Here is a 17,968-nt window from a genome sequence, read left to right on the forward strand (position 1 = left end):
CTGGAGTACTCGAGCTATCTAATCTCTTGCCAAAGTAGTCACGTTGTAAGACAACCACACTACTATGGCTCTGTTGAGTCGGCAACAGCACCTAGAGACGTAACCGGTGGACCGAAGCACGATCCATCAATATGCCGTAGACATTGTTCTTACTCACAGTGACACGCTGTGGCAAGTCGAATATGAACAGAGTAAACTCTGAAACATATCTGGACAAGGAAGGAAACTTAATCGGTATCTCTTGTATATGATAACTTTCATTCATAATCATTCAACCCAGCACACATCTCATTCATTCGACACATTCATAGAGAAAAACATACGACACATTCATTTAGGTATACGGGTGGGGTAAGGCCCGTATACCTCTACATTCATTCTATATCATATACAATTGACACCAACTCATTTCCAACGCTTAGTCCCACAGTCACTCCTCTGTGGGGTATCTGTTGATTTTCGGCAACAGCACCGAACCTTATCCCGAAATATTGACTATTATCATGCATCAGTCTTTTAACCGCCACTTATTCTCTTCCCGCGAATTTGGGTTCAACCAACAGCCACTACGTGGATCCCGAAGGAACCTCAACCAACTGACCAGCCAGGACATAGTCCTGCGGGCAACTGGCCACCCGTAGTACCAGATTGTGCGGTGCTCTGGTCAGACCTCTGGCAATCTATGCAAGGACTAAGCCAAGCAGTAGACTGAAAACACCAATTTTTCAATCCCGGTCAGATTGGAGGTATTGGGCCCTCTTTATACCCCGGGAATGCAATAACACCAAGGCGGAGGTCTTCGCCAAGGTAACATGCCCCCGGGGGGAAGTAGACTGAGACAGCCAATTTTTCAGTCCCGGTCAGACTGGAGGTATTGGGCCCTCTTTATACCCCGGGATTGCAATAACACCAAGGCGGAAGTCTCGCCAAGGTAACATGCCCCCGGGGGGAAGTATATAACAGACTATATACACAGAATTTTTCAATATATTAGACGCTTATACGGTCAATTTGAAGCGCCGACGTTATTTTCTATAATAAGCCGTAGCCGCCTAAAATTGGTTGCGCAGCTTGCGTCGGCTTGTTTAAAAGTTGCCAAATTATGTTGTTTTTAATAAAAAAAAGGTAATTACCAAGATTTTTTAATATAATTAACGCTTTTACGGTCAATTTCAACCGCCGCCGTTAATTTTCTATAAAAAGCCGTAGCGTCCGACCAAAATAAGTTGAGCCGCTGAACATTTTGCATTTCTGTTTCAAAGTTGCCAAATTACGTCTTTTTTTTAATAAATCTTATTTAATTGTTATTTAATTACAAAAAAGATCACTATTAATTTATGGTTATTTTTTCTGTTAAATTACATTTACATTTATCTTGTTATTCGAACTCCTGCTGTGTTCATTTAAATATTTATAAAATATTTTATTTTTTTTATAAAAATATATAAATTTCTTTAAGTATAGGTAAATTTAAAGTGTTAAAACCTATTTATAAATTAAAGTTTAAAAACTTTTTTTATAAATCAACATTTAATCACGTTCCTTTGTTAGAAGAAAATATTTTCTAGACTTTGTTAAATGTCTGATTTGTATATTTTTCTAATTTATTTTAAAGAAAAACACATTTTTTTTGTAATACAAACAAAACAAATGCCAGGCAATTAATTGAAAACAATGCTTGAACATTTGTACAAACATAATTATAATAGTTTTTTTGTTGTTTTTTTTTTGCTTGTAATTTATAATTTATTTGTTTCTATTAAGATTTACTGGCGTTAGTTTGAGAAATAAAAGTGCATGTTTAACAATAAATTGTAATATTTTGAGAGAAATAAAAAGTTGCTAATAAAGTGGTAACTGTTTGAAAATTATGTGTCAAATATGGAAAAATTGTTTAAATAGTTTGGGTGGCATTACTTTTTTTAATTTTCTGTTGAAAAAAAGTGTTTTCTTAATGGAAATGCAGATGAAGTTGTATTTAACAAATATTTGCCCAAATCACATTCAGTGTAGTAGTGTTGTATCGTTGTATATCGTAAATGATACAAAAAGTAAAAGTTTTAAAAGAAAAAGTACCCATAATATACTTTTATAGATCATCATTCCATTATGTTCCTATATGTCTGATAACTACAAATATTTGCTCAATTCACAATCAGTCTGGTAGCGTTGTATCGTTGTATATCGTAAATGATTCAAAAAGTAAAAGTTTTAGAAGAAAAAGTATCCAAAAAATACTTGTATAGATCATCATTCCATTAGGCTTCTATATGTCTGATGACACCAAGTATTTGCCCAATTCACAATCAGTGTAGTAGCGTTGTATATCGTAAATGATTCAAAAAGTAAACGTTTTAGAAGAAAAAGTACCCAAAATATACTTTTATAGATAATCATTCCATTTGGTTTCTTTATAGCTGATGACACCAAATATTTGCTAAATTCACAATCAATATAGTTGCGTTGTATCGTTGTATATCGTAAATGATTCAAAAAGTAAAAGTTTTAGGAGAAAAAGTATCTAAAAAATACTTCTATAGATTCCATTAGGCTTCTATATGTCTGATGAAACCATGTATTTGCCCAATTCATAATCAGTGTAGTAGCGTTGTATATCGTAAATGATTCAAAAAGTAAACGTTTTAGAAGAAAAAGTACCCAAAATATACTTTAATAGATAATCATTCCATTAGGTTTCTATATGGCTGATGACACCAAAAAATTCACAATAATATAGTTGCGTTGTATCGTTGTATATCGTAAATGATTCAAAAAGTAAAAGTTTTAGAAGAAAAAATATCTAAAAAATATTTGTATAGATAATCATTCTATTAGGTTTCTATTTGTCTGATAACAACAAATATTTGCCCAACTCACAATCAGTGTAGTAACGTTGTATCGTTGTATTTCGTTAATGATTCATGAAAGTACAAGATGTAAAACAAAAATTACCCAAATGTTAAACTTTATGGATCTTCTTTCAATTAAGTTCGTATATGTCTGATTATATGTCTCAATGTTCAATTATTCATAAAATTCATAAAAGTACCATTTGAATAAGGAAAAAGTACCTTTTACCTTTTTATCACTTCTTCGACTTAACGGTAAGGTATTAAAGTTCTCGGAGGTCGCAAAATAATTGGATGTTATCCTAGATAAGAAGCTATATTAGAGCACAAATGTGCTCTCTAGGGCATCTAAAGTACGGCGAGTGAGAAATATTCACTGGCTCTTTGAGGCCGGTCTTCCGGTTACGTCTCTAGGTGTTGTTGCCGATTCAAAAAAGGCAGGAAATCCATCCACGTGGTCGTAAACGGGAGTAATGTATTTACATCTCGGATGTTAAACAAGAGATTAGATAGCTCAATTACTTGAGCAAAGTGCATGCATACTGGACCGAAAATTTCATAAACATAAATCGCTACGGCGTGTAAGAAGCGCAATGGGCGATGGTGAGTCGTCACAAAATCTCATCCAGTGGTTGAAAAAGACCACAGTGATATAAGGTCCACACAACAAGTTTTCACGTAAAGTACTTCGACATTCATCTAGCCAACCCTACACCATGAGTATATTTTTACAATTTTTACTTTTATAAAATTTTTATTTTTTGTAAAGAAACTGTTGAATATTACCATAATTCCAAAATATTTAAGCCATTTATTGATAAAAAACTAAAATTTCTCAATGAGGCTTTATATAGGTCAAATATGGGCCGATCCTCGGTAAATTTGGGAAAAGGATATATTTCTAAATAACAGTTAGTTTTGTTGAGTTTCATTGCGATACAAATGGTTACAAGTCAATTTTAGACGCTTAAGTCATTTTTTGAAGGGGGGTTTGTATAGGGGCTAGGGTCAAATATAGGCCGATCCTTACGAAAATCTGCAGTATCATTTATACTTATACTTATTTGTGCCAATTTTTAGAGAGATATCAGAATATTTGACGTAATTATAGCATAAAAAGTTCAAATCGGGAGGTACGGTTGTATGGGGGCTAGGTGAAATAATGGACCGATTTCAACCATTTTTAATAGGCTTCGTCCTTGTGCCAAAAAACATGCTTGGTCTAAATTTCATCAAATTATCTTGAAAATTGCGGCCTGTACCTTGCGCACAAGGTTTACATGGACAGCCAGCCGGACAGACGGACGGACATGTCTTAATCGACTCAAAAAATGATTCTGAATCGATTGGTATACTTTAAGGTGGGTATTGGACCAATATTTTTGTATGTTACAAACATCAGCACAAACGTATAATACCCTCCCCACTATAGTGGTGTAGGGTATAAAAATTACTACTCTATTGCTCGCTCAACCATCGGGAGTAAGCACACTTGCTCAGTAGCTATAACGCTTTAGCCCCATATGGATTCATGCGGGTTTAACTATATCCCTGGTCTCCAAAAACTATAACTAGGTAAGCTGGTAGCGATTGTTTTTGGCCACTGGCTTATCCTCTGGCTTACCAATGAGAAGAAACTTTTTGTAAAAATGCAAAAATCGTATCTATGATAAGAAGTTTAATTCTTCAGATTTCTGGGATAATCAAATTTTTATTAAAAATCAATTTTAATGACATAAAACTAAATATATTTTTTGGAGCAGAAAAGCTTTTATAAAGCCTTTGTTACATTGGAAGAAAATTAAATTTCCAACTGGGTTTTTCGTTAACGATACCAATTGTCAGATTAGTGCATTTCTAATCAAGAATCAAACTTTCAATTCATATTAATAATTAAACCAGTTTAAATTGATTTAAATAATTATTAATAAATAAAATTAAAACAAAGTTTTCTATAGAAAACCATATTTTGAATGAACTGTCTCATACACTACATTTTTGTTTGCACTAGTGTTTTTTTGTTTGCAAATGAATAAATAATTGTTTTAACTATAGTTAAAGGAAAAAAATACTGGAAAAAATGACTCACTTTTAATAAAAAAGTAAAATGTATTAAATAATTAAAAGAATAAATTAAACAAAAAGACTAAAATATAGTAGAAATAAAGTAATTTAAAATAATTATAATTAGAATAATAACCAAAATTATATATGTATTTAAGTAAATTAATATAATAACTAAGATTTGGCAAATTTCAATGAGAAATTTTTAATAAAGATATTTATAGCATCAGTAGAAAGAAATTATTACGAACATATAGCTACTGTGAGCGAAGTAAAGATAATAATCGAAATTTTAATTAAAAAAAAAAAAATACCAAAAATTTTCGCCAATATTCAAATTAACTAAAACAATTATATATTAAGTCATCACACAATCATGAAATTGAAAGCAAGTATTTCTCTATCTCGCTTACAAATAAGGTGTTAAGTAAATACTTACCACGATAGCTTGTTAATTAGTTTTGTTTTTCAAATAATTTACTCATCATGAATATCGCAAGAAACTGTGCTTATTATACAACTTACTTTTCAGTGACTGCTTCATATCATCTATGTTACTAAACAGAAGTGCAGAAATTACTAACAAATAATACTATATTGTTATTCGCTATTGTTTCGGACTTAACATTTTGTATTTGAATTTTATTCCTTAAAAAAATGGGAAAGAAGTGTTTTAGTAGACGAATTTGGTTTAAAAAAAAACTGCTTACTGTACAGCTTATTAGCAAGCGACGGATATAAGTACGAATTTAACGTCTTATTTGTAAGCGAGCGTTATAGGTACTTGCTTCCGCACACACTCAGATTGAAAGCACAGCTTAATATGGTATTGTTGATAGATAGATAGATAGATAGATAGATAGATAGATAGATAGATAGATAGATAGATAGATAGATAGATAGATAGATAGATAGATAGATAGATAGATAGATAGATAGATAGATAGATAGATAGATAGATAGATAGATAGATAGATAGATAGATAGATAGATAGATAGATAGATAGATAGATAGATAGATAGATAGATAGATAGTTAATTAGTTAGTTAGTTAGTTAGTTAGTTAGTTAGTTAGTTAGTTAGTTAGTTATTTAGTTAGTTAGTTAGTTAGTTAGTTAGTTAGTTAGTTAGTAAGGTAGGTAGGTGGGTAGGTAGGTAGGTAGTTAGTTCGGTAGGTAATTCCTCAAAGTCTCAGGTAGAAATCGAAACAGTTACAGGAAATCTTTAAGTATCGTGTTGTTATTTCTATCGATCGAGTATTCGATACCCACTACTGAATAGATAACTCCTCCTAAAACCCATATTTTTATAAAGATTAAAAATTATAAAATCTATTTCCAAAATTTACCGTATTTATAAAAACGTTTATTGATTATTTTTGCAATTTAAACATTTTACAATTTAAGTATCATTCTAATTAATATTTTATTTATTTTTTCTGTTTTCTTCATCAGATGGCGTGGAAGTGTTTATAAATTAGTATGGCGTGAATTAGTGGCGTATTTATGTTTGTATTATACTATAAATTTTGTATATAGATTTGCTTTAACCGAACAACAACAAAAGTAAGTTGAAAATATGAAAAATAAATAAAAATATATTTTAATAACAAATAGATACTTAAATAACAATCATTAAAATTGGCAATCAAAAGATTATAATTTTTAAAAATTCTCGCGACATTTAAAATAAAATGTTAGAAAATAAACAAATTTTATAAAAACCATAAATTTTTTTTATATTTCAGAATATTTAATAAGTTACGATCATATTTTGGTCAACAGGGCGAAAGTATACCCATGTCATTTGTGCTGGGTTTCTATGTAAGTCTGGTGGTGAAACGTTGGTGGGAGCAATACAGATTATTGCCCTGGCCCGATACGTTAGCCCTATTTATAAGTGCTGCAATACCAAATTCAAATGGTGGTGTTAATGTAAGTAATTTATTACATTTTGTATAACATCAATATTTGCATTTATTTAATAATCATTTCGAAATGTTTTCTATAAATTATTTATAAAATTATTATTTCAATTCTTTCTCTCTAGAACGAAACCGGCCGCCTAATGCGTCGCAACATTATGCGCTACATGGTCTTGGCCTATGTAATCACCTTGCAACGCATTTCGTTGCGTGTTAAACGTCGTTTTCCCACTACCCAACATCTCGTGGATGCTGGTCTCATGCACGAGTCTGAAATGAAAATCTTTGAGCATTTAAATGCAAAAAGTCCCATGTCTAAGTATTGGATGCCCCTGGTTTGGGCTACAAATATTATAAATCGTGCTCGCAAAGATGGTCTCATAATGTCCGATCATATTGTGCAAACAATACTGATGGAATTGTCAGATATAAGACGTCGTTTGGGTGGTTTGATCGGTTACGATACTGTGTGTGTGCCATTAGTTTATACGCAGGTAAGTGATTGGTCATTATTATTATAGTTTTGACTAGAAATCCAATTGTAAATTGATTGTTTTTTATTTAAACTGGAGATGTTTGTTTTTCTACTTTGACAATTTTGTTCATTTGGTTTTTTACAATATTTGAAATTATTCTTTTTTTTTTCTTTATATTTTTTTGAAAACGTGCTAATTTTCTAATATTTTTCTAGTTTAATGACTCATATTTATCATAAAAATTAGCACTTTTTAAAATTTGTCTCACTAAAATCATGAAATTTCTTAAGAAATTATAAAACTTTAGTGCAATCAGATCATAAAGTTCCATAAATCAAAATTACTCACTTTTCACACTAATATCTATGGAGTTTGGGGCCGAATCACCTAAAACGTGATAAAATTAGATTTTGTATTCAAATGAGATTTTGAAATTTAATTTAGGTGAAAAAATATTCGAGATTTCTTTTAATCGATTGTCATAATTTGTTTCTTATTTTCAACCTAAACTATAAGGAAACTACAGTCCCAATTATCCATTATAGACGAGACTATAGCCCAGAATTCATTCCCTTACTAAATACGAGACTATAACAGAACTATGGACATATGGATAAGATTACAGAACAGACTACAGGCGAGAATATAGACCAGATTATAGACAGAATATAGAATATAGATTCTACACTATAGACGAGACTACATTCCCGACTAGAAACGAGACTAGCGTGCAGACTATACAAGGAACTATAATTCTATAAATGCTACTGAAGACCAGACTATAGGTGAGATTATAAACCAAGGTATACATATATTTTAATCCAGATAATTGTCATAACTATAGACGAGACTACTGAAGAAAATCGAATTCAGATCTTGACGATAAAAGTCCAGAATATAGACAACACTATTGTATAGACTATAGACCAGACTATAGATGAGACTGAAGTGAAGACTATACACATGACAATTGTCAAGACTATAGCTAAGACTATAGAAGAGATTATAGTATAAACTATAAACGAAAATCGAGTACAGATCATGACGACACAATAGACGAGATACATGTACAGAATATATACAACTATAGAACAGACTATAAAACATAATATAGCCCAGATTATAGAACAGACTATATAAGATACTTTAGTCCAGATTATAAGCGGCCCAAACTATAGGCGAGATATAGTCCCGTGCATAAACGAGACTTAACTAAAGACTAAACTTAGAGATCAGTCTATAGACGATACAGCATATAAACAAAATTAAAGCTCAGAAAGTTCCAAAGACGTTAATGTAGCCGTTACTAAAGCCCAGACTACAGTCTATCCACGAGACTGAAGACCGGTAGATAGTGCAGATTATAGACATAATTATTGATTCAATTATAAGCGATACTATAGACAAGAATATAGCAAAGAATTTAGACCAGACTAATAGATAAGACTGTAGTCTAGAGTATAGACGACACTATTGCAAGTTAAAAACCACTAGAGATGATACTATAGTCCAGAGTATATATTAAACTTTAGACGACTCTATCGGCCATGATTATATACCATACTACACATAAGAATATCGACTGACGAGTCTAGAGATGAGTAAACAATTCAGACTACAGATAAAACTATAGTTCAGACTATAGATGACCAGATTATAGATCAAATTTAGACGAATCTATCGACCATGATTATATACCATAATACAGATACGAATATAGGCCGACTAGACTACAGATGAAACTATAGATAGACTATAGATGATCAGATTATAGATCAAATTTAGACGACTCTATCGACCATGATTATATACCATACTACAGATACGAATATAGGCCGACTAGACTACAGATGAAACTATAGTTCAGACTATAGTTGACTCTATCGACCATGATTATACACCATACTACAGATAAGAATATATACCGACGAGTCTAGAGATGAGTCAACAATTCAGAAATTCAGATGAAACTATAGTTCAGACTATAGATGACCAGATTATAGATCAAACTTTTAACGACTCTATCGGCCATGATTATACAACATACTACAGATAAGCCTATAAACCGATCAAACTAGAGATTGGTCTATATTCCAGACTACAGATGAAACTATAGTTCAGACTATAGATGACACTATGGCCCCGATTATGCATAATACTACAATCCATAAAATCTATATAGACAGGACTACTGTCCTGGTTATAGCTACGAGTATAGTACAAACTATTGTCAAAACTATAGTTCAGCCTATAGACGACACTATAGCTCAGATTAAAGACAAAACTATATACGAGACGATATAAATAAAACTATATTTCCAAATTGATATATAATTCCAAACTTTTAATTTGTTATTAATCTATATATTTTCTTATTATTTTTTTCTTCACAGGTTGTAACATTAGTATTATACACATATTTCATTGCCGCTTTATTGGGACGTCAAATGTTACCCGATATGCCAGATCACAATGGCAAAAATGATTACGATTTATATTTTCCGCTATTTACAGCGTTACAGGTAAATATTACAAAAGAGAAAGAAAAAAATACCTTAATTACAGATAAAAATAAATAAACAATTTGCAAACTAAACCGCAGAGTATATAAACAAATAGAAAAAGAAATTGAAATGAAACTAAAATATTTCTTTACCGCAAAAAATGTATTATAATCTTAAAAAGGGGCAAATACAATGTGTATATAAATACATAAATATTTAATGAACTAAACTTAATAAAAGAAAAAGCTCTTTTTAGATAATTTTATGAGTTTCATAAAATCCTAAGCAAAATAATGTAATTTAAAAAAACATATTTAATGAATATTAAAAATATGTTATAATAACACTTATTTACTCTAGGTTTTGATAAATGTTAAATATTACCTTTTATGGTTTAAAAGTTACACTCTTTAAACTATTTTTGGCTAAAAAAACCTCTTAAACTAAAATAAATAAAACCTTATAATAGAGAGTAGTTGCTGCTTTAAAACTAATTATTATGACAAATGTGATATAAAATTAAAATAATTTAATAAAAAAGTCCACAAAATGTTTATGAGAAAGCAAAACAAAGTAAAGCAACAAAAGCAGAAACACTTTCTTTATAAGCCATGCACGATTTTAATTTAAATATTATATAATTTTTTTTCAAAGTACTTAGTTGAATTAATTAAACAAAATATCATTTTACTTTCCTCTGTAAGGTTATTGTTGGCTCGTTGTTTGTCTGTCTGTCAGTCTGCGGTATGTTGAGTATTATGAAATGTGTTTGTTAAACATTCAAAAATACAATGTTGTGTTGTGGCTAAAGATCGCATGTAGTTGAGTTAACATATCAAAAACTTGTTGGTTTACCTTGACTAATGACATCTCATAGTCCAGTCTACAGTCCATACTATAGATAAGACTGTAGTCCATACTATAAACGAGACTTAATATAGACTATAGATGAGACTATAGTCCAGACTACAGACGAAACTATAGTCCAGACTACAGACGAAACTATAGTCCAGACTACAGACGAAACTATAGTCCAGACTACAGACTATACTATAGTTTAGGCTGCAGTTCAGACTACAGACTAGACTATAGTTTAGACTACAGTCTAGACTACAGACTAGACTATAGTCCAGACTATAGACTATAGTCTAGATTACAGACTATAACCAAGACTATTAACGATACTTAATATAGACTATAGACGAGACTTAATAAAGGCTATAGACGAGACTATAGTTCAGACTACAGACTAGACTATAGTTTAGACTACAGAATAGACTATAGTCTAAACTACAAACTATAGTCCAGTCTATAGACGACATTTAATATAGGCTATAGACGAGACTTAATAATGGCTATAGACGATACTATTAACCAGACTATAGACGATACTACAGGCGAGACTATAGTCCAGAGTACATACTAAACCATAGTTTAGACTATACTCCAGACTACAGAATAGACTATAGTTTAGACTACAGTCTTGACTACAGACTAGACTATAGTTTAGACTATAGAGCAGACTATAGAAGAGACTGTAGACGAGACTACAGACTAGACTATAGTTTAGACTGTAGTCCAGACTACAGACTAAACTATACTTTATACTATAGTCCACACTACAGACTATAGTCCAGACTATGGAGGAGACTTAATATAGACTATAGACGAGACTATAGTCCAAACTACAGACTAGACTATAGTCCAAACTACAGACTGTAGTCAATACTATAGAAGAGACTTAATATAGACGATAGACGAAACTATTGTCCAGACTATATACTAGACTATAGTCCAGACTACAGACTAGACTATAGTTTAGACTATAGACCAGACTAAAGACGAGACTTAATATAGACTATATGCAAGACTTAATATATACTATAGACAAGACTTAATATAGACGAGACTATTGTCCAGATTATAGACGAGACTACAGTCCAGACTGAACCATAGTCCAGAATACAGACCAAACTTTAGTTTAGATTATAGTTTAGACTACAGACGAGACTATAGATCAGTCTGTAGATAAGACTTTAGTCCAAACTATAGATATATCATTCATTATCATATATCATTCAACACTTTAGATAAGGCTATAGATCAGACTATAGTCCAGACTACTGATAAGACTTTCATGCATTGATCAGAATATTGCTTAGACTATGGACAACACTATAGTCTATATAGGACTATAGCGTAGACTAAAGATCAGACAATATTTGAGACTATAGATGATAGATATAGCTCAGATTAAAGACCTTAAGGCGAGTCTATATTCCAGACTATAGATGAGACTATAGTGCAGACTATAGTCTGGATAAGATTATAAACAAGATTATAGAGACTTTGGTCTAGACTATAGTCTAGACTATAGACAAGAGTTTAGACTAAAGACTAACGTTCAAACTATAAAAGAGTCTATAATCCAGACTTTAGACGAGACTATGGTCAAGACTACAGCAGTGACTATAGTCCAGACTATAGAAAACTATAGTTTTGATTATATGCGAGAGAATAGTGCAGACAATAGACAACACTGTAGATTATGGTTTAGACTATAGTCCAGACTATTGACTTTAGTTCAGAATATAGATGAGACTAAAGCTGGGATTTTATTCCAGACAATAGATAAAATTTTAGTCCATATAATAGACAAGATTGTAGCACAGACTCTAGAAGAGACTATAGTCCAGATTATAGACTTAACAAGACAACCACCCAGATGTTGAATAGAATTGCCATACGGAATATTTTATTAATACCATTATAGGTCAAATAAAATGGAAAATCACCAACTAACTTATCTAATACAAAACATCTATTCAGTTTTTCTCAAAACAAAAGGCTTTCATTACAAATAAAATTAATTAGAAACTTAATTGTTTATTTTTGTAATAAATTTGGTAAACAATTTAAAATACAACAGTGACAACAACAATATTACATCCATTTGTTATATGAACAAAATTTAATATTGATTTTTTTGTTGCTTGTCATCCATAACAAATACCAATAGCCAAATATGGAACAACGACGTATCACGTGGGTTAACCATAGAAAGAGAGATTGTTAAAAATTTCATTAAAAAAAGTCAAATTGAACATTTGTCTAAAAAAAAGAAATAGACAAACAGGGTGGCAAAAATACATTACAACAAAACTATTAAAATCAATATCATAATAACTAAAGGATTTGTATAAGTTTACGCTTAAATCCGAGATTAAAATTTTAATCAATAAAAATTAGTATGCGTGTATGCACATAAATATACTTTGTGTCTTACATTCTTTGTCACCCTATTTACCCGCTAAATTTTTAGTACATTTTACGACTGTAATCGTGATGCAATTGCAACGTTTATTAATTTTCCCATTATTATTTTTTTCCGATATTTTTACTGATATTAAACAAATCATTTTGTCACTAATACGTTTCGTTTTTTTTACAACATTTTTGTTTCGTATATGTAGACAAAACATTTATTGAATTATGACTTGTTTTAGTTGTAAATTTATTATTAATATATTTCACATTTAATTAGCATTTTTTGTTTTTAATATATTTTATTATTTTTTAATCGTTTTTAACAGTTTGTTTTTTATGTCGGTTGGCTGAAAGTCGCTGAAGTGCTAATCAATCCATTTGGTGAAGATGACGATGATATTGAATTAAACTGGTTAATTGATAGACATATTAAGGTAAGTAGTATCTAATCATTTTTCAAAGTTGTATATACAAATATTTAAATGAAAAACAAACAGTTATAGTGTAGTCATGATAAAAATATGATTAAAATAAAAATATGTTATGATTAAAGGAAAGTCAGGTTTTTAAAGATATGCGAACGACAGTTTGTTCCACTTTCAATTGTCTATCGGTTGCAGTACTCCGTTCATCAAATTATAAGTAATTTCGTTTTAAGATTTCCAGAATGTCTGAAAATTTGAAAAAATATTTTTAAACTCTAATTGAGGGATCCCTTCTTTCAGTTTTTGGCTCAATGAAAAATATAACTGAACTAGAACTGAACTAGAACTGAACTAGAACTGAACTAGAACTGAACTAGAACTGAACTAGAACTGAACTAGAACTGAACTAGAACTGAACTAGAACTGAACTAGAACTGAACTAGAACTGAACTAGAACTGAACTAGAACTGAACTAGAACCTAATTAGAAATATTGTAATCAATAAGTAAGTGATAACTTTTTGATGTTTCTTTAATATATTGGATACCAGTTGATATTATCATTTGAGATCAACAGATGGTTTTACACTTTAGAAACATACTGTTGTATTCACAAATAGCAAATTTAATCAAATCAATATTACTAAAATCAACTGCTTTTGCGATCTTAACAGCTGATACAGATACAAACTTAAGGTTAGTTACGAAGATAGCAGACGTAATTTGAACAGTGTGCTAAAAACATCAACACGAATTTTTGATAAACAGAGTTTATAACAAAAATCGTAAAATTGAAAACATTTCGAATCAAAAAAATGTAATAAAAAGTTCATTTTTACATAAACAATTGTCCAGCAAACCACAAACAAAATTTTATAGATCCATTTAAGTTAATAAATAGACCGCTTAATAATATAAACTAGGTTTATGATCAACATTTTAAAAACTATTAAATATGTATGTCTGTTATAAATCATAAATATATGAAAACTTTAGTCAAAAAGAGTCAATTATAATAAATTTTATAAATGTAAAATCAACTAACATTTGCCTATAAAATTTATGGCAAAACTGATCTATGATTATCGCTTTACTTTTTACTACTTGGTTTTTATTTAAAATTAAAATTTAGTTTAATGTAAAACTAAACTTAATTGATTTTTACATTTTGTCATGGTGACAATTAGTTGCATCGTTAAATTTCATTTAAATTTTCAAGGGTGTAGACAAACATTTTTTTTAATAATTGTTATTTATCTTTAGGAAACAATTACATTTTAGTAAAAATGTATTTATTTAGTGAAATTGACATAAAATTTTGTAGTAATGGCTAATAAAAAAATTGAAAAACTAAGTCGTAAATTTATTAGTCATTAGAGTCATAAGAGTATTTTTACGTTAAAACCACACATTATAAGTAAAATCAAATTACCTCGTAAAATTATAATTTCTTGAGCTAGGGTTTTAGTAAAAAGTTGATAAAAGCTAGGCGTGTCACAAAGTGTAGTTTTTAATCTGGAATATAGTTCAGACTAGTCTATAGACGAGTATATAGTTAAGTCTATAGTCTAGTCTATAGTCTAGTCTATAGTCTAGTCTATAGTCTAGTCTATAGTCTAGTCTATAGTCTAGTCTATAGTCTAGTCTATAGTCTAGTCACTAGAACTGAACTAGAACTGAACTAGAACTGAACTAGAACTGAACTAGAACTGAACTAGAACTGAACTAGAACTGAACTAGAACTGAACTAGAACTGAACTAGAACTGAACTAGAACTGAACTAGAACTGAACTAGAACTGAACTAGAACTGAACTAGAACTGAACTAGAACTGAACTAGAACTGAACTAGAACTGAACTAGAACTGAACTAGAACTGAACTAGAACTGAACTAGAACTGAACTAGAACTGAACTAGAACTGAACTAGAACTGAACTAGAACTGAACTAGAACTGAACTAGAACTGAACTAGAACTGAACTAGAACTGAACTAGAACTGAACTAGAACTGAACTAGAACTGAACTAGAACTGAACTAGAACTGAACTAGAACTGAACTAGAACTGAACTAGAACTGAACTAGAACTGAACTAGAACTGAACTAGAACTGAACTAGAACTGAACTAGAACTGAACTAGAACTGAACTAGAACTGAACTAGAACTGAACTAGAACTGAACTAGAACTGAACTAGAACTGAACTAGAACTGAACTAGAACTGAACTTGAACTGAACTAGAACTGAACTAGAACTAAACTAAAAATAAACTAGAACTGAACTAGAACTAGAACTGCATTGGAACGGAACTAGAATTGAACTAGATTAGAACTGGAACTTAACTAGAAATGAATCATAACTAAGCTATATGTGAACTAGAACTAAAAAGAACTGCATTAGAACTGAACTATAACTGAACTGCAATTGAACTAAAACTTAACATGAATTGAAATAAAATTTAATGGAAGTTTCACAAATGCATGATCGTGCAGTAGATATATGCGATTATTCAAGAATGAATTTGTATGGAAAACCAACTGATCTACCTCAAAACACAAGTAGTAACCCTCGTATTCTAATATTTGCTAGATAAAAATGTATCAAAACTGATTTTTCAATGTATTACAATGTCTCTGGCAACAAACATGATCTGTCAACTCAAATAAACTCAAAATATTTTCTAAAGACTAACAACAATATTTTTAAGCATTTTACATTTTAAACGATCAATAAGGTGTAGCATTTAATCGGATCTGTTATAAAAATTAACACAAAACATCTGCTTAAGCAAAAAAAATATATATATTAATAATAATATTAACAGCAGCAGCCGAAGTACATTCATTTTTTCACAAATGTTTATGCACAATTATTTATTGTGCATTCAATTTAATAATGACCAGGGAAACCGAAAACATGCTCTAAAAAAAGTGTTTTAAGCGCTTTAAATATGCCGTAAAAAACTCAAAATATGCTCTTAAAATTTAAAATATATGCTCCAAAAATAAAATTTTTTATTATTTTTTAACATTGAAAAGCTCAAAAAGACTGAAATTGTAATGAAATAATAAATGTTTAATGTCATATTCTATATCCTACAACATTTTTTTATAAATGTTTCATCTCATAGTTTGAAGAACTAGTATAATAGAATTCCGTTTTACGTTCAGATAACCAATAAATAACATGAAACCATTTGGTCCCCAAAAAACATATGTTTTATGTCCGATTTAAAATATAATACTTTATTGAATATAAAACTATAACATAACGAATTTTTTTTTCAAAATTGTAAAATAGGCTAAAAAATTAAAAAAAAAATATAAAAAAATAGAATTTTATTTTTTTTAAATAAAGTTTTGAAAAAAAAATTAAAAATGTATAAAAACGAAAAAAGGCGAAAACATCAAAATATGCACTAAAAGAGTAAAATATGCTCTAAAAACTCGAAAATATGCCTTAAATATGCTAAAAAGTCAAATCATGCAAAATTATGCTCTTATGGGTAAAATATGCAAAAATATGCTCTAACAAATCGATGCCAAAATTCTCAAATTGGTCTGAAACGTGTAAATATCTTATCCATGAGTCCATACGACGCACCACAAAAAACATGCATTTGCATATTTTGGTTTCCCTGATAATGACTTTGTTTTCGGTGTCTCTCTCACTCAGTTTATCGGTCAGTCAAGTCAGTTTTGTTAAACCAAAAAATAATAAAAATAAGTTTTAATCGCCAATAAACCAGTTTGGTTAGTTACGTAGTTATCGCTTTTTCCTCGTCGTCATCTTCTTCTTCTTTTGCGATTTTCTGACAAATTTGTTTTAAACTTTTGAAGTTTAAATCGGTTTAGTGTTGGAAAAAACAGACAGAATCTTAAAAACTAGAGTTTATTTTTAGCACGTGCCATTAAAAAAACAAACATTATTTACTTTAAGTTTAAATAACATGACAAAATTTATATGCAACAACAACAACAAAAATCAACGATCATGACAACAAAATACATTTTGGTATGTGGTTATTAAGAAGTTTTATTTTACGTTTTCTTTTGTATCTCGGTGTATATTAGTACAAAGCTTTGGATGATGACAAACTTGTCTTTGGATCTGTTAAATAAAATGTGTTGATTGATGTGATATTATAACTGTCATTCTGCTATGTTAGAGAATGTAATAAAATTATTATTTAAAGAATTTTGCATAAAAATTAAACTTTTGTTTACAAAAGTGAAATAAAAATCTGAACCAAAACTGAACAAGAAGAGGAGTAAAACGAGAACTGGAATTGAACCAGAACTTGAAATAAACTCGAACTACAAAGGAAATGGAACTAAACTAGAACTGAACTAGAACTAAAATAGAACTGAACTAGAACAGAACTAGAAATGAACTAGAACTGAACTAGAACTGAACTAGAACTGAACTAGAACTGAACTAGAACTGAACTAGAACTGAACTAGAAC

General features: G+C 30.2%; 1 protein-coding gene across 1 annotated transcript in view; it reads left to right on the plus strand.

Annotated features, from left to right (window-relative positions):
- LOC111676671 overlaps nucleotides 1–17,968 on the plus strand; it is a 41,607-nt gene that overhangs the window by 17,586 nt on the left and 6,053 nt on the right. Inside the window, exons 3-7 of the mRNA XM_046952471.1 lie at nucleotides 6,368–6,478; nucleotides 6,661–6,847; nucleotides 6,963–7,331; nucleotides 9,707–9,835; nucleotides 13,411–13,518. Coding sequence (XP_046808427.1) covers nucleotides 6,368–6,478; nucleotides 6,661–6,847; nucleotides 6,963–7,331; nucleotides 9,707–9,835; nucleotides 13,411–13,518 — 904 coding nt within the window. The remainder of the gene's footprint in view (nucleotides 1–6,367; nucleotides 6,479–6,660; nucleotides 6,848–6,962; nucleotides 7,332–9,706; nucleotides 9,836–13,410; nucleotides 13,519–17,968) is intronic.

The sequence above is a fragment of the Lucilia cuprina genome, chromosome 5 (genome assembly GCF_022045245.1).
Source record: "Lucilia cuprina isolate Lc7/37 chromosome 5, ASM2204524v1, whole genome shotgun sequence".
In the NCBI taxonomy this organism is placed as follows: domain Eukaryota; kingdom Metazoa; phylum Arthropoda; class Insecta; order Diptera; family Calliphoridae; genus Lucilia; species Lucilia cuprina.